General features: G+C 55.8%; 2 protein-coding genes across 7 annotated transcripts; one reads left to right on the top strand and one right to left on the bottom strand.

Moving 5' to 3' along the window:
• Positions 1-14: 14 nt before the first annotated feature.
• NELFE (negative elongation factor complex member E) lies at positions 15-6,066 on the bottom strand. Of its 3 annotated transcripts, XM_027099390.1 has the most exons (11): positions 5,875-6,066; positions 5,356-5,438; positions 3,918-3,987; positions 3,671-3,816; positions 3,138-3,212; positions 2,973-3,010; positions 2,480-2,787; positions 2,213-2,357; positions 1,999-2,053; positions 1,648-1,750; positions 15-327 (listed from the first exon to the last, which is right to left on the bottom strand). In XM_027099390.1, exons 2-11 carry the CDS (start codon positions 5,428-5,430, stop codon positions 230-232), a joined length of 1,113 nt encoding a protein of 370 aa, XP_026955191.1. In that variant the 5' UTR covers positions 5,431-5,438; positions 5,875-6,066; the 3' UTR covers positions 15-229. The 3 variants fall into 3 exon arrangements, with proteins under 3 accessions (XP_026955191.1, XP_026955190.1, XP_026955192.1); XM_027099389.1 differs by lacking the exon at positions 1,999-2,053 and having other exon boundaries at positions 5,875-6,033; XM_027099391.1 differs by lacking the exon at positions 5,875-6,066 and having other exon boundaries at positions 5,356-5,474.
• On the top strand, positions 6,053-16,074 carry SKIC2 (SKI2 subunit of superkiller complex). 4 transcript variants are annotated; one of them, XM_027099379.1, is made up of 28 exons: positions 6,053-6,175; positions 6,253-6,356; positions 7,191-7,300; positions 7,400-7,517; positions 7,609-7,723; positions 7,828-7,902; positions 8,195-8,248; positions 8,353-8,543; positions 8,711-8,839; positions 9,058-9,203; positions 9,560-9,706; positions 9,838-9,922; positions 10,104-10,210; positions 10,543-10,689; positions 10,764-10,860; positions 11,045-11,257; positions 11,340-11,450; positions 12,580-12,810; positions 13,139-13,276; positions 13,427-13,564; positions 13,706-13,810; positions 14,152-14,299; positions 14,395-14,521; positions 14,642-14,852; positions 15,003-15,113; positions 15,190-15,408; positions 15,593-15,733; positions 15,829-16,072. In XM_027099379.1, exons 1-28 carry the CDS (start codon positions 6,154-6,156, stop codon positions 16,027-16,029), a joined length of 3,741 nt encoding a protein of 1,246 aa, XP_026955180.1. In that variant the 5' UTR covers positions 6,053-6,153; the 3' UTR covers positions 16,030-16,072. The 4 variants fall into 4 exon arrangements, with proteins under 4 accessions (XP_026955180.1, XP_026955181.1, XP_026955182.1 ...); XM_027099380.1 differs by having other exon boundaries at positions 15,806-16,072; XM_027099382.1 differs by having other exon boundaries at positions 6,113-6,133; positions 15,829-16,074.
• The last annotated feature ends 12 nt before the right edge of the window (positions 16,075-16,086 follow it).

Genomic DNA, 16,086 nt, shown 5'->3' with positions numbered 1-16,086 from the left:
ACTACGACAACACCTGTGTTCAAGATCCTTTTGGGGTAAAGGAGTGGGGAGCGTGCACTGACCATGTTGTTACAACTGAGATCGAATCTAACAGCCGTTTTTAAAGCCTCAACCCCAATCCCAAGTGCTGAAAAACCAGAGGCTGAGGGAGGTGTGTGAGCTTCCACCTCAGTGTTTTACTGAGACCAGCGCTGGGCCAGATGAGGCACACGGAATCCAGTTCCACTCCCTAGAAGCCGTCCACAAGGTTTTCCTTATAGACGTCATCACTGTAGACAATCTGGGTCCTCTTGTCCCGGTGGCAACCCTTAGGGCTATTCTGGACAGCTAGGGAGGGAGGAGAGTATTCATTAAGGTCTGAAGGAGGGCACTGATGAGACCTGAGGCCCAGAGTTTGACCGCCTCAACTCTAGCCTCTGGCCCTTGGATGCCCAGTTTCCATGCTGCCCTCTGGTGGCCGGGATGGCCTTTCCATTAATACCTTTAGCCCCCTTAGGCCAGCGGCTACCAACCCGTGGCCCCAGCAAAAGAGTGTACACTGTTATCATGGCACATGCAAATACCGTAATGAGTGTTTTGTTCTTAGAAAAACGCCAAATGTTATCGTTGAGACGTGTGAATAATGTTAGCCCACAACTTTCAGTCAGTACACGAAAAATTAAAAAATCTCTATAGTCCTTTGTTGACGTGCTGGTCCTTTTTGGTTCCTGCTTGTACAGAGGACCACTCTTGCTCTGAACTCCCTTGTGCCCACTCCTTTACGTGAAAATCTATTTCAGGTAAAACGGGTTACTCACTCCATCAGGAGAACTCATTCTGGGTGTAGCTTTGGCCCTCGAGCCGTCCCTTCCCCTTCCTCTTTCCTCCCTACCCCCAGTGTGTCCCCTCTCTTCACCCCACCTCCAAGGATTCCACCCCTGCCACTCTGGGGCTACAGTGAACCCCCCATACAAGCCCCCATTCTCTCGGAGCTTTGTATCTTGACTCCGCTGATCACTTCCTCTTTCTCAAAGCTTGTACCCTTTGGCTGCAATGACCCTGGCCCCTCGGGTGCTGCTCCAGGCCCCATGACCTCTCCTTCTGTCTCCTTTGCAGCATCCTCAACTTCAGCCTAACAAGTCAGGATGGCTGGGGACGTGTGGGGCATGAGGAACACAGCCCAGCTTCCCACCATATCCCCTGACTATTCCTCAAGCCCAGTCCCGGTTCATCTTCTCTTGAAATTCAGTCTCCCCTGCCAACGCTATCGTTCTGCAGCTACCCCGTGATACAGATGGCTCTAGTCTACATTTTCATGCCTCACCTCACACCTGAGTTCCAGATCCCTAATTTCAAAGGCTTATTTTATAACACCAACTATACTGCAACTCAAAATGAATAAGGCTGCATGAGATGCTCACCTTCTTCACCAACCTCAGTCACTTCCACTTTTTCCCCGTTCCAGTCAGTGCCTTGGAAATTGTTTTCCATACTTTTCTCTCCTTCTACTTCTAACTGACAGAAGGCCTGACGATTCTCCTTCCAATCCCCACAGCTGCCACACAAATCCAGACCTCTATCACCTCTACAGAACCCAGGGACATGCCGGGGAACAAAAAGGGGTGAGCTGTAGGGGACAGAATGAGAGAGGAAGAATCCCATTCTTACCCAGGGAGCCCCAGACAGACTTGCCAGTGGCAGCGTCCAGCATGGGCTGTTTTCGGGCAATGCTGACTTTGAGCTGTACGGACTCCACTTGGGTCCCGTTGAGCTGGGGCAGAAGAGGGGAGGGGGCAGAGGATGGGGGGAAACATTATAGACAAACCAAAGGAGAATTTCCAGGAGTTACCATCCTAGGAACAGACTAAGTAGGGACTTGAGAATGCAAGGTTTCCTGCGTAAACAGGGAGAGACCGTCTCTGTCAAGAGGAAATGACTTCCTCCTGGCTCCCAGTATTTTAGAAAGAAAATATAAGGATGGCAGGAGGGATGGGAAGAACAGATCTGGGAAGTCCCAACCTCAGCAACGGCCTGATCTGCTGACTCCATCTTTTCATAGGTGACGAAGGCACAGCTGGGATGAGAAAACACAGGGTCAGTAGAGGGCCTATGGGCTCCTCGGGACCCAATCAAACCCAGTGTTACAGGCTGTGGAGACAGGCTAGCTTCCTCCCTCAGGTCTCATACCCCAGGTCCTCCAAGGACTATCATCCTGCCCCGCTGTCATCCTTACTTTCTGGGTGGGTCCATGGAGAGGTCAATGATGTTTCCAAAGGGAGAGAAGGCCCCACGGAGGAGGGTGGGCGTCATGTCTTCTCCATACACATAGAGAGTGTTCCCCTTCCGAGGGGCCCGGCGTTCAGGGAACGAGTCCGACCCTACAGGACAGAAATCAGTAACGAGACATAGTCTAGCTCACCCTTCACTTTAAGAGTCCACTTTAGTAGGACCCACCTAAACCTTATCTGAAGTCACTTTCCCACCAGCCAAGATCACTCACTGCGGAAAGGGCCCTCTCGGTCCCGGTCCCGGTCCCGGTCTCGGTCCCGGTCCCGGTCTCGATCGCGGTCTCTGTCTCGCTCGCGGTCCCGCTCTCGGTCTCGATCCCGTTCCCGGTCTCGGTCCCGGTTCCGCTCGCGGCTGCGGTCCCGGCTGCGGCTTCGGGGAGGGGAGCCTGAGGAGCGGGCACTACCACGTTCTTCATAGCCCCAGTCGAAGCTTCGAGCGGGGGCATCACCAGCCCCCGGGCGCTCCGCCTCTTCTCCATCTGGCCCCAGTTCCCGAAGCCGATCGCTGGAAGACACAAAGCTGGGGAGAGGTAGACAGGGAGGATCAAAGGGGGCCTCTGCCTCGCCTTCCCAGAGCCTGGGGAGACTCAGCAATCCCTCTGTAGCCCCAGCTCCGCCCACTCCAGTCCCAAGCCTCCTAAGGACCCAGGCAATCCCCCCGGCCCCACCGCCCGCCAGTGGGACCCAGTCCTATCTTTCTCTAACCTCTCATACAGAGATTTCCTCTGTGGACGTCTAGACGACTGAAAAGGAAACCAAGGACAGTTAAGATGAGTCCTAGCTGCCGGCATGTGGTCCCAAATATGTGGGTCGCTCATTTTTCTCAATCCCCCAGAAGCCGCTCAGAGACAGACAACTGGAAACCATTACCTCCTGCAGGTCATCGTCGGCAGATATGCTCCTCTGGAACGGCTGGAAAGTGGGGACTGGCCCCTTCTCAGGGTCCTGGGAAGACGGCAGAGACCCACCTCAGTGGGGAGCAGGAGGCTGCCTAACCACGGGGCAGAAGGAGGTCCTCTTCCCTCACCCTCTTCTCGGCTCCCTTGGCCTATCTTTTCTTTCCTTTTACATAAAAGATTTAATACACACTTAAAGCAGTTAGTTTACTTAAAAATGTCTTAAGCCTGATGACATTCTCAGCCTGCTCAACTCCTCTGAGCACCACAATCCAGGAGCTCTACCACAGGATGCATTAGAGTCACAGAATGCGTAAACGGAGGAGAATCTAGGAGTCATCCAGTTTCTTCACTTTACAGATAAGAAACCTGAAGCTCAGGATGGTGTAGCAACTTGCCCATGATTAAACTGGCGTTACCTTCCCCCTAAACTTACCTCCATTCCAACTTGGAAGGATGCCCTCTGAAGTCAAGGAGTCCCTGAACAATCTTTCTGCCTGTGCTCACCTTTAACTTCCCCTCTAGGGTCCGGGAACGTTTGAAGCCTGAGTTCTTGGTCTCAGCCTTGATGGCACTGATGGCTCCTGACTTCACCAGCTGCTTCGCCTGCTCTGTTGCCGTGGCTGTGTCCACCACAGGCTGCTCTGACAGTGCTGGAGTGGCGAGGGAAAGAGGCATTATGTTGGTCAGGCTGTGACACAGGTCAGCCCGTGCTGCTCACTTCCAGTCTATCCCCGCCTCCCTTGTCACTCACAGCGTTTGACGCCGCCTTGGCTGGCTGTGCTGCTGCTGCTTTGCTTCTTCAGAGCCAGCAATGCCTTTTTCTGGGAACAAGAGTGAGAAGAGAGGAGTTGGTGAGGGCCAATCCCTGGCCAGGTCCTCTCCCAAGGCCCCTGGGCGCATCACTCCGGGGACACCGTGCTGAGAGAAAACAATGCAAACGGTGCCCCTGGAGTGGCACATTGAGGCTGCCCTGCCTCTGACATAGTCCCCCAGATCATCTACAAAGCCAGCCATACCTCATCTATTCAAACCATGGCCTCCAGAGGCTTTCCAGTCTCATGTTTTTCAAGTTGAAAACAAGGCATTCAATCATAGACCAGAGCCCCCGGATATAAGCTGCAATGAAATATAAGCCTCCGTGCCTTCTTAGGGACTTCATCCATCCACCCCTACGTGTTTAATAAGAACACACAATTGCTCTGAAACACGGATATGCAAAAGCATGAGACACAGATCCTCCCCTCAAGAAGCTTACAGTCTGAGAAATTAGATGACGACTAGGTTGAATTTTCAAGACTGATCGTAAGTGCAGATTGTAGCTGAGAGCAAGTAAGATTTTTCTGATGCCAAATGGTTATTAGACTGGGTCCTGGATACAATCTGCATAACACAGACTGAGAGGAAAGGGCATTTCAGACAAAGAAAACAGGGTGGCAAAGATGCAGAGATAAGAAAGCTTTGGGAAGGCATGTTTTGGGATCAAGGAATAGTTCTACAGAAAGAGATGCCTGATTAAGGCTTTGTTTTATAGACAATGTGAAACCACTGAGTTTTGAGAAAAAGAAGGGCGGTGTTTTGTGTTTTCAATGCACCATTTTAATAGGAGTGAAGAAGTCTGTCCAAAAAAAGAAACTTGTTGAGAGACCATTGCGACAGGCTAGGTGAGCATCAGCAAAGACCTGATCTAGGGAATACACAGGAAAAAGTAAACGGAAGCAATTACTTCAAGGGAAGAATCAAGACGACTTGGCAAATGTCTGGCTATGCAAATTGAGCAGAAGACAGAGATAAGACTTTCATCCCAAACACATGGGAGAAGTAAATGTAGTCAGCCCTATTTGGAAGACCAAGTTTAGAACAGACAAGATGATAGCTTCAATTTTGGGTATGTGAAAGTTATCAGTAAAACACTAGATGGAACTGGAAAAACCAAGCTCAGGATCGCCGGCTCTTAGGTGGTACTAAAAGCCATGGAAAAGGAAGAAAACTCCATGGCAGACTGCATAGAAAAGAGAGAAAAAAAAGTACACACTTGAGAAAGTCCATTGCTGAAACTACACTGAGAGGTGGTATGTCTCCATGTATGAGCTAGCTGAATCCCCACCCACCCCAGCCCCGCACACTCACCCCAGGTGTTCTCAGTGTAGAGTCTTTGAAAGTTTGGGTCATACCCGCACACACTCCCTCACCTTTTTCTTGAGTTTGTTGAATTTCTTCTGCAGAGCCTCCTCCTCCTCGCTCAGTCCGGGGGGTATCACCAACATGGTGGCTCCTGGTTCAGGGGCAGGGCCCAAGACATCTTTCTCCACTGTCACCGCCCAGGGTTCACACGCCGTGCACACTGACCCCAGCCCCACCCCTCCAGGCCTGCCTACTCCTGTCTTCTGCCTCTCCCTACCCCTTGCTTAAACCAGGCTGCCGTCCAAACCCCCGCTCGTCGGGATCAACCAGCATTCCCTTCTCTCTTCAGGAATCACGGATACCAGCGCCTAGGGGCACCATGTGGCCCAGGAAGGGAGAAACACCCCCTCCGTCGCCAAGACGATGGCACCAGACCCCCCTACCTCGCTGGGGTTAGTATGGCAATCGCGGGGTCCGAAAAGCAGAGGAGGCAGTGGAACCCGCGCAGCGCTTTCAGAGCAACCAAAGGGGCAAGAAGACAGAAGGAGCTCGGAAAAAAGGGACGAAGGCTGAGGAGAAGGCCTTACCTGAGGGGGCGGCAACCGAAGCCCCACGGTCTCGGGCGGCGCCCAAGCGGGCAGCGGATCGCGGGCTCGGAGCGATGACGTAGCGAAGGGCGGAGAACGCGGTAACCAAGGCGGCCCGCGGCGCACACACTTCCGCCCGGCATCCCACCAGTTTGGGCCCGCCCCTCGGTAGCACTCATCCCCGCCCCCGGAGGGGTTGTGCCGGAAGTCGCTTCTACTTCCGCCGTTTCGGCTCCTCCCTACACTTCCGGGCTGCAAGGTAGCTGCCGAGGCTCCAGGATGATGGAGACGGAGCGAATCGGTGAGGGGCAGTGGGTGGAAAGGAGGAGTAGACAGGGAATGACCCTTGACCCCTGACCTGTGACCTTTCCCCCGTAGTGCTACCTCCCCCAGATCCTCTGGACCTGCCCCTTCGGGCCGTAGAGCTGGGATGCACAGGGCGTTGGGAGCTGCTGAATGTGCCTGGGGCTCCAGAGAGCACCGTGAGTGACTTTTGACCCTAACCTTGACCCTCATTGAACTTAGAACCTCCTTCACCCTCATCACAGTAGGATCTAACTTGACCTGGCTCTCCTGTCTCTGGACGCCTGTCTTCCGGGCCTAGACTGGTGCTGGACAGACTCCCAACCCAGTGGACCTGCTGTGGGTCAGAGCCCATGGGAGGACAGAGCTGGAAGCCCTGGGGATACCTTAACTCTGAGAACTGCTCTTTCAAATGTGTCTTTTCTCCTTGGAGTCTTTTTCTCTCTCCAGGGCACTTGTTGGTGGATGAGATGCTAGCCTTTGAGCACCTGGCTCTTCATCCTTAGGTCTGGGACCCCTTTTCCTAAAACTAGTGATTCTGAAATATCAGTGTGCCTCATGATTAGTAGGGGACTTTTTTCATTTTTTATTGGAATATAATTGCTTTACAATGTTGGGTTAGTTTCTGCTGTACCACGAAGTGAATCATCTATATGTATACGTATAACCCCTCTCTCTTGGACCTCTCTCCCATCCCCCCCCATTACGCTCATCTAGGTCATCACAGAGCACTGAGCTGAGTGGGGGAGCTTTTTTAAAATACAAATTCTTAGGTCCATAGGTTCTGAAATCCAAAATCTGTATTATTAACCAGCACCCCAGGTAATTCGGTTGCAGGCCGTTTGTCCTGTAAAGCAGAACCACCTTTGGAAAATAGTCCTTCAGCCTGATTGTCCTAGTCTCTCTGGGACATCTCCCATTTCTGATCTAAGTATGAATCCTATCACCTTCTCTTTGCTCTGTGTTTTACTCTCTTCTCTTACCTTATGCGTCTCATCTTGCCCTTGTTCCAGCTTCCCCACGGCCTCCCTCCCTGTGCCCCAGATCTGCAGCAAGAAGCAGAGCAGTTGTTTCTGTCATCTCCCGCCTGGCTGCCTCTGCACGGTGTGGAACACTCAGCCCGGTGAGGGGTCTAGAGGGGCCTGGACTAGGGAGGGGGGTCCCTGAAGAAAGCTGGGACACCGGAGAAAGAAGACCTGAAAATTACTTTCCTTCTGTCCAGAAAATGGCAGAGGAAGATGGATCCTTGGTCTCTCCTGGCCACACTGGGGGCCCCAGTCCCCTCCGACCTACAGGCCCAAAGACACCCAACCACAGGCCAGATACTAGGCTACAAGGAGGTAAGAGGTCACGGGCCACGAGAAGCAGGGTTGGGAAAAGGGGAGTCAGAGGCAAGCTCAGCCTCACTGGCGCTCTGATCTCTTGCGTCAGGTCCTGCTAGAGAATACAAACCTGTCGGCCACGACCTCCTTGTCTCTTCGCCGGCCACCCGGGCCCATCTCCCAGTCCCTGTGGGGGAATCCAACACAGTACCCTTTCTGGCCAGGTGACGCTTGTGGAAATGGGATGGTAGGGAAGGAAGCCCTTAGTCTCCACCCCTCCTGTGTCACTCCCACCCCGTGAATCCCTGTTTGTTCAACCTCTCCCCAGGGGGAATGGATGAGCCCACCATAACAGATCTGAGCACTCGAGAGGAGGCTGAGGAGGAGATAGACTTTGAGAAAGGTGAGGTGGTGCCGGGATGGACCCTTGGGAGGTAGGGCTCTGAGTCTGGGCCCTGGGGAAGAGGGGCCCGGGCCTGTCACTGGGTCCTTGCTAGCTCTTCCATTTCCCTGAGCAGATTAGGAAAAGGTACCCCTTCCATAACAACCTTTACTGTCATCTGTTGGAAAATTGTCACGATAAATATCAGCAACTGCGACGTCTGTGCCGTGAAGGACGTCCTTTAGGTTAATGTACCACGTGACTTATACGGCAGTGTGCAGGAGCCCAGGTTCTCTCTGTTCCTGTCCTCCAGATCTTCTTACTGTTCCACCCGGCTTCAAGAAAGGCGTGGACTTTGCACCAGAGGGTGAGTTTTAGTTCTGAGATGGGGGCGTGCAGGGGAAGTGGTGCCCTTCTTCTTCAGAGCAGGGGTAGACGTGACCAGGCCTCCGTGTTCGCCTTGCTCCTCAGATCACCCAGCCCCAGCTCCCGGCTTGCTCAGCCTCAGCCGTCTGCTGGAGCCCCTGGATTTGGGTGGGGGCGATGAGGATGAGAGTGAGGCAGTGGGACAGCCAGGCGGTCCCAGACGGGACACTGTTTCAGCCTCTCCCTGCAGTGCTCCCCTGGCCCGAGCAAGCAGCTTGGAGAACCTAGTGTTGCAGGTTGGTGGTTCTGGGCGGTTGAGGCAGGAAAGAAGGGTCTTGTCACAGACAGGGTGGGCTGGCCTGGTTGGGTCCAAGGGGAAGACTGGAGCATCTTTTGGGAGGAGTGGTAACAGAGAGGTTTCTGACTGTATCTTTATTGACCCTACACCCCTTTCCCCTTCCAGGAAGCGTCCACAGCTGTAGCTCCCCCAGAGCCTCCCAAGCCCCCCCCTCAGGAGCAGTGGGCCATTCCTGTGGATGTCACCTCCCCTGTCGATGATTTCTACCGACTCATTCCCCAGCCAGCCTTCCGGGTAGTGTGGCCCAGTCCTCACGTGCTCCCCCACCTCCTCCCAGCCCACTCCCCGTCTCCTCTCCCCACCAGAGGCCAGATGCCTTCAGGCCAGCTTGGACCTCAGTCCCAGACTGGCCTCACTCTGGCCTTCTCCCCGCTGCCCTGAATGTCCTGTGAGCTGGAGGCAGGAAGACCCCTCTCCCTTCTCCAGCCCCCATCTATTTCTCTCTCCCACAGTGGGCGTTTGAGCCAGATGTGTTTCAGAAACAGGCCATCCTACACTTGGAACGGCATGACTCGGTCTTTGTTGCGGCTCACACATCCGCAGGGAAGACGGTTGTGGCTGAATATGCCATTGCCCTTGCCCAGAAACACATGACGCGGTACAGTCCCGTCCCCAGCTTCCCCTTCACCAGCCCTGTTCTCTCCTGCAAGCTTTCTAAGTCTCGTCTCTTCTCCACCTCCCTACGTCCTCCTTTAGATGAGAGTTTTGGGGGAGAAACTTGAGGCAGGGGTCCAGGGGGAAATGAGAAAGTGTGGGGAATTTAGTTAGTTTCGGAAGGGATTGGGGGACAGAATTTTTCCTGGGTAATTCCATGAAGGGGAACATGAGGGAAGTTAGGGTGAAGGGGGGCGCCTGAGCTCTGTGTCAGGCTTCTGGGAAGGCTCAGGGTGGGAGAGGAGGTGCTGACCACGAGTCAGCGTGGAGGGACCGGCTAACTTCACGCTCTTCTCCCAGCACCATCTATACTTCGCCCATCAAGGCTCTGAGCAACCAGAAGTTCCGGGACTTCCGAAACACATTTGGGGATGTGGGACTTCTCACCGGGGACGTGCAGCTGCACCCAGAGGCCTCCTGCCTCATTATGACAACAGAGATCCTTCGGTGAGAGATGGGCACTCAACACGGGTGGGTTTTTGGTCAGGAAGGTGAGGCTGCTCTGGAGAGCATGCTGGCTGAGTTGAGGGTAGAGACAGGAGCCACTGGGAAGTCAGCCTTGGGTCTCTTTCTTCCAGCTCCATGCTATACAGTGGCTCGGATGTCATCCGAGACCTGGAGTGGGTCATCTTTGATGAGGTTCACTACATCAACGATGCTGAGGTAGGGGGAACGGAGTCCCCAGATCCTGGCAGTCCCCTCCCGTGGGGCTGGTTCAGCAGCTCCTCTATTCCACACACCCCACGAACCTCACTGCCTCCTTTGCCCCGACACGGAACCCTGTGCCCCTTCCTAGGGGCGGAAGGGCAGCCCCCTCTGAGCTGTCTTCCATCCCTGTGCGCAGCGCGGAGTCGTGTGGGAGGAGGTGCTCATCATGCTTCCTGACCACGTCTCCATCATCCTTCTGAGCGCTACTGTCCCCAACGCCCTTGAATTTGCTGACTGGATTGGGTGAGACTTGTGTCCTGGGGTGCTTGGGTGAAGGGGGCTGTAGCGTTCCTCAGTCGGGGCCGGGGGCATAGACTATCACAGCAGGGGGAGTGGTCAGGCCTTGGGGGTGGGGATGAGAAAGGGGTGCAGCCGGGGAACATGTCCAGCTTGGGAGGCTGAGGGATCCCACCTGGGTCCAGATCGCTTCGCAAGTTGAGGGACAGGATGACGGGGACAGCCTTCCAGTCCGGCTCCCAGAAAAGACCAGGTGAAGCCAGAGTGGGGGAGGATGGTGGGGATGTGGGTTCCTCCCCGCACTCCCACCCCTGATCTTCTGTCTCCTCCTCACTCAGGAGGCTGAAGCGTCGCCAGATCTATGTGATCAGCACTGTTGCTCGCCCAGTCCCCCTGGAGCATCATCTCTTCACGGGGAACAGCCCCAAGACCCAGGGGGAGCTCTTCCTGTTGCTGGACTCCCGAGGCACCTTCCACACAAAGGGGTAAGCCTGAGTTGGGAAGCGTCTCACCTGGGCTCAGCTGGGTGTGACTGATCGCTGCCCCTCCCCTGCCCCAGGTACTACGCGGCTGTGGAGGCCAGGAAGGAGCGGATGAGCAAACACGCCCAGACCTTTGGGGCCAAGCAGCCCACGCATCAGGGGGGGCCTGCACAGGTGAGAACTGGCAGGCTTTGTACCCACCACCGCCTGTTTCTCCCGTGTCCTTCTCCCCTCATCCCCTAGGTGTTTGGAGTTGAGCTTCGAGCACTGCCTGATCTGACTCGGCTTCAGTTCCTGCCACTTCGGCCCCCACTGGTTCAGGGACTCAGTCTCCACTCCCTTCTCCCCACTTCCCCAGGACCGTGGCGTGTACCTGTCCCTCCTGGCCTCCCTCCGCACCCGTGCGCAGCTGCCTGTGGTGGTGTTCACCTTCTCCCGTGGCCGCTGTGATGAGCAGGCCTCGGGCCTCACCTCCCTTGACCTCACCACGAGTTCAGAGAAGAGTGAGATTCACCTCTTCCTGCAGCGCTGCCTCGCTCGCCTCCGAGGCTCTGACCGCCAGCTGCCCCAGGTATGGAGGGGGGACCCAGAGACTGGTGGGGATTGGGTGTTCCATGACCCCATCCCTGATCTTGGGCCTCGGCCCCCAACAGGTTCTGCACATGTCTGAACTCCTGCACCGCGGCCTGGGTGTGCACCACAGCGGCATCCTGCCCATCCTCAAGGAGATCGTGGAGATGCTTTTCAGCCGTGGCCTGGTCAAGGTGCACATGCTGGTGGGAGAGGGACTCCCCAAGGCATTCGTTGCCCACTTAGGGGAGGGGAAACCTTTTAGGCAGGACAGTGCAGTGGTTAAGAACTTGGGCTCTGGATCCAGGCTGCCTGGGTGTGAATCCCAGCTCCACCACTTACTCACTGTGTGACCCTGGGCAAATTACTTAAAGCTCCCTGAACTGTAGATTTCACATTTTAAGATGGAGGTGTATGAGGTATGAACACGCAGTATTCAGAAGAGAAACCCCAAAAGCTAGCAAACTTACGAAGGTCATTAGTCATCAGAAGAATGCAAATTGAAATACTCACGAGATAGGACTTTACAGTTATTAGACTGGTAAAATATAGGCAAGTGGCTAATGCCAAGTGTTGCCCAAGACGTTGGCCACTGCAGGATCACAGGAACCCTTGCACAGGTGTGGCCAGTCTGAAGTGCATCCTGGCACTCTGGAGGCAAAACTAAGTACATACATACTCTTTGTCCCTAAGTTCCACTCCTGAGTGTGAATCGCAATGAAATTCTCAACCCTGGTCCTTGAGGGAACACGCCTGCTCTTCCTTTGCTGGCTGTACGCTTGCGGCAGGGTGTTGGTGGTACCCCTTGACTGGGAGGGCCGGTAGGTAGGTGTACAGCACGCACCCCACAAAGTGTTCTGCAGCAGTTGGAAGCAGTGGATTAGATATAACCACAGGAACGTGGACGGATGTTGAAAACACTACATGGAAGAAAAGAAGAAAACAGAAGGAGATGTGTAATCGCCTTTATGGCAAATTGTAAATTATACACAAAATAAGACACATTTTATAAAACACATTCACGCAAAAAGGTACGCGTTAAATACAGCGGGATGATTGATATTGGGGGGATGGGAGTGGGATATAGGGGTAAAAGGAAAGGAATAGGTAGCTAAATAAATACCACAAAGAAAACGACAGCACACACTGTAGATTCAACGCCTTGAGTCTCAACGCCTTGAGAGTTAAATGAGGTCCTGTGAGTGAACCGTCTGGGACTGTGCCCCGTGCCTTCTTAGCCTTGGCTACAAAGTGAGGTGGGCTTGGCCAGGGCTGGGCCACAGCTGCGTGTAGCCCCTTTGCTGATCCCCTTCCCCGTCCCAGGTCTTGTTTGCCACGGAGACCTTCGCCATGGGTGTAAATATGCCAGCCCGGACAGTGGTGTTTGACTCCACGCGTAAGCACGATGGCTCCACCTTCCGGGACCTGCTCCCTGGGGAGTATGTGCAGATGGCAGGCCGGGCGGGCCGGAGGGGCCTGGACCCCACGGGCACCGTCATCCTGCTCTGCAAGGGCCGTGTGCCCGAGATGGCGGACCTGCACCGCATGATGATGGTGAGCCGGGGCAGCGGAGGCAAGCTCTGGACCCTGCTAGATTCCGCCAGCCCTCTTCCCTTCTCCCCGGGAGAGGCCAGGGTAGGAGTGAGCAGATCCAAGGATGAGACTGGATCTCCTCTCCTCCAGTCTTTTTTCACTGTGAATATGGAGCTAGGTGGGACCTTGGAGAGTCTATCTATTTAGTCTCACTCCCTTGTTTTGCAGAGGTGAGCGAGCAGTTTGTCTAGGGCCCTGTGGTTGCGGAGCTGGGACTAGAGCTGCTGGGAGTAGAGCAGCCGAGCAGCAGGTCTCCCCTCGCCTCACTGGCTTCTTTGGCCCGGCCCAGGGGAAGCCGTCCCAGCTGCAGTCCCAGTTCCGCCTCACGTACACCATGATCCTCAACCTGCTGCGGGTGGATGCCCTCAGGGTGGAGGACATGATGAAGAGGAGCTTCTCTGAGTTTCCATCCCGCAAGGACAGTAAGGTGAGGAGGTGGGCGTGACCAGGCTGCTGTGAAGGATGTGGACGAGGGAAGCCAGGCCTGGACGAGATGGGCATCCAGAGGCTGGTGGGCGAAAGTGGAGGGTTCTGGGCCTGGAGTCTCTTGCTGCACACCCACACTGGCTTCTCCCAGGCCCATGAACAGACTCTGGCTGAGCTGACCAAGCGGCTGGGGGCCTTGGAGGAGCCTGATGTAACTGGCCAACTCGTTGACCTGCCTGAGTATTACAGCTACGGGGAGGAACTGACAGAGACCCGGAGCCTGATCCAGGTACATGCGTGTGAGTGTTGGGGGCAGGTGTGGCAGACAGGGAGGAAGAGACTATGACACTTTGGGTACTCCTGAACTTAGTCCTAGTGTCTCTGTGACACTTCCTCCCTTATCCCCTCTCTTCACGTCCCTGCCCTTCAGCGACGCATCATAGAGTCTGTGAATGGGCTGAAATCTCTCTCAGCGGGAAGGGTGGTGATTGTGAAGAACCAGAAGCATCACAACGCACTGGGTGTGATCCTTCAGGTGAGGGCAATGGGAATTTGAAGCCCAGAGGCAGGGAGGGAGGGGCGAGCCCTATCTCCATCTTCCCCACTTGGTGAGGGGCCGGTTGTATTCACCAGTGCTCTCATCTTTGACTCGAGCCCTCCTTTCTATCCCATCCCCACCACTTCATGCTCACCTCCTTGTCCTTCCCCCAAGCTCTTCCCCCAGAATCTGCTCTGATCACTTGGCTTGGTCACCAGTCCATACTGGTGGGCTCCGCATGGCTGCACCACAGTCCCTGCCTGAGGTTGGTGATCTGGTCTCTACCTCTGACGTCCACTCCTCACACTGCCCTGTCCTGGCCTCCCCGCCTCCCCTAGGTCTCCTCGAGCTCCACCAGCAGAGTATTCACGACTCTGGTCTTGTGTGATAAGCCCATGTCTGAGGACCCGCAGGAGAGGGGGCCAGCCTCCCCCAGTGTGCCCTACCCAGATGACCTCGTGGGATTCAGGCTGTTCCTGCCTGAAGGTGAGAGTGGGACAGACGGCCGAGTTCCTGACAGCAGCAGAGCTGGGATGCCTGGGCCCACGGCAAGGTCTGACTCTGCTCTCCCCTTTTCACAGGGCCCTGTGGCCACACTGTGGCCAAGCTCCAGCCAGGAGATGTGGCTGCCATCACCACCAAGGTGCTCCGACTGAATGGGGAGAAGATCTTGGAGGACTTCAGCAAGAGGCAGCAACCAAAATTCAAGTCAGAGATGCTGGGGCGGGGACCATGTGATGGGGAGTGGGGAGGTGTGGTTGGGCAGGCTCCCGCAGCCTGAGGAAGAGAAGCCTGTGCCCCAGGTCCCAAGACCTGCTCCTTTCTCAGGAAGGAGCCTCCCTCTGCGGCCACGACAACTGCTGTCCAGGAACTACTACGTCTGGCTCAGGCCCACCCAGCAGGACCCCCTACCCTTGACCCTGTCAATGACTTGCAGCTCAAGGATGTGTCGGTGGTAGAGGCGGGGCTCCGGGTCCGGAAGCTGGAGGAGCTGATCCGGGGGGCTCAGTGTGTACACAGTCCCCGTTTCCCTACCCAGGTAGGTCCCTGGATGCCAGCTTCCAAGCTGGGAGGGGGACTTTTCCTCTCATTCCCTGTAGACTGGCCACCCCCATCGCAGCCCTTGTCCTCAGTGCACCCCTGCTGAGGGCGAGGAGGCTAACATGCTCCTGCCGGTGGTTCCCTGTAGTACCTGAAGCTGCGGGAGCGGATGCAGATACAGGAGGAGATGGAGCGGCTGCGCTTCCTGCTGTCGGATCAGTCGCTTCTGCTGCTCCCTGAGTACCACCAGCGAGTAGAGGTGGGAGGGCAGAGATGGGGCTGGGGGGCTAGTGAGGAGGAGGTCTGCAGGCTCCCAACACCCACCATCCTTCCAGGTGCTCCGAACCCTGGGGTACGTAGATGAAGTGGGCACCGTGAAGCTGGCAGGGCGGGTGGCTTGTGCCATGAGCAGCCATGAGCTGCTCCTCACTGAACTCATGTTTGACAACGCGCTGAGCGCCCTTCGGCCCGAGGAGATCGCGGCCCTGCTCTCTGGCCTGGTCTGCCAGAGCCCCGGGGACCCTAGTGATCAGCTCCCAAGCACCCTTAAACAGGTAGGGGACGCCCACCTCCGTCCCACCCTCGGCCGTGGCACTTCCAGTCCCCGTCCCCATGTATTCCCCACATGCCCCATCCAGCCCTGCAAGTGCCGCTAAGAGCTGGAACTGTTTCTTCCTTGATCTGGGTCTCCTTCCTGGAGTAGGAAGGCAGGGCTGAACCTCTCCTCCCCGTCTGCAGGGGGTGGAACGTGTCCGGGCTGTGGCCAAGCGGATCGGTGAGGTGCAGGTGGCCTGTGGCTTGAACCAGACAGTGGAGGAATTTGTGGGAGAGCTGAATTTTGGCCTGGTCGAGGTTGTGTACGAGTGGGCCCGGGGCATGGTGAGTAGCTGGGGTTTGGGGCTTTGTGGACTCCTGACTGGGGAGAGGCTGCCCAGGCCCTACCGTATTCAGTCCCCACCCTACTTCCCCCACAGCCCTTCTCTGAGTTGGCAGGGCTCTCGGGGACCCCCGAGGGCCTGGTGGTCCGCTGCATCCAACGCCTGGCCGAGATGTGTCGCTCGCTTCGGGGGGCGGCCCGCCTGGTGGGCGAGCCTGTGCTAGGTGCCAAGATGGAGACGGCAGCCACCCTGCTACGGAGGGACATCGTCTTTGCAGCCAGCCTCTACACCCAGTGAATGACGCCTGTGTAATAATGTAACAATAAAACAGCAAACCACCTGTGTGAACCTGAG

Source organism: Aethalodelphis obliquidens, unplaced genomic scaffold, assembly GCF_003676395.1.
Source record: "Aethalodelphis obliquidens isolate GAN/ISIS:26980383/991018 unplaced genomic scaffold, ASM367639v1 scaffold131, whole genome shotgun sequence".
Taxonomy (NCBI): Eukaryota; Metazoa; Chordata; class Mammalia; order Artiodactyla; family Delphinidae; genus Aethalodelphis; species Aethalodelphis obliquidens.
Note: the sequence above shows the minus strand (reverse complement) of the source record. Positions and strands in the feature narration are given on the sequence as shown.

What these genes read in the sequence shown, in the direction of transcription:
- NELFE (XM_027099389.1), bottom strand. Translation starts at nt 5,430, where the DNA reads ATGTTGGTGATACCCCCCGGACTGAGCGAGGAGGAGGAGGCTCTGCAG. An exon ending in TCAACAAACTCAAGAAAAAG is followed by an intron (nt 3,988 to 5,355) that starts GTGAGGGAGTGT and finishes TCTTGTTCCCAG; the next exon opens with AAAAAGGCATTGCTGGCTCT. An exon ending in CCCTAGAGGGGAAGTTAAAG is followed by an intron (nt 3,213 to 3,670) that starts GTGAGCACAGGC and finishes CCGTCTTCCCAG; the next exon opens with GACCCTGAGAAGGGGCCAGT.
- SKIC2 (XM_027099379.1), top strand. Translation starts at nt 6,154, where the DNA reads ATGATGGAGACGGAGCGAATCG. An exon ending in AGACCCGGAGCCTGATCCAG is followed by an intron (nt 13,565 to 13,705) that starts GTACATGCGTGT and finishes CCTGCCCTTCAG; the next exon opens with CGACGCATCATAGAGTCTGT. An exon ending in CAGGCTGTTCCTGCCTGAAG is followed by an intron (nt 14,300 to 14,394) that starts GTGAGAGTGGGA and finishes CCCTTTTCACAG; the next exon opens with GGCCCTGTGGCCACACTGTG.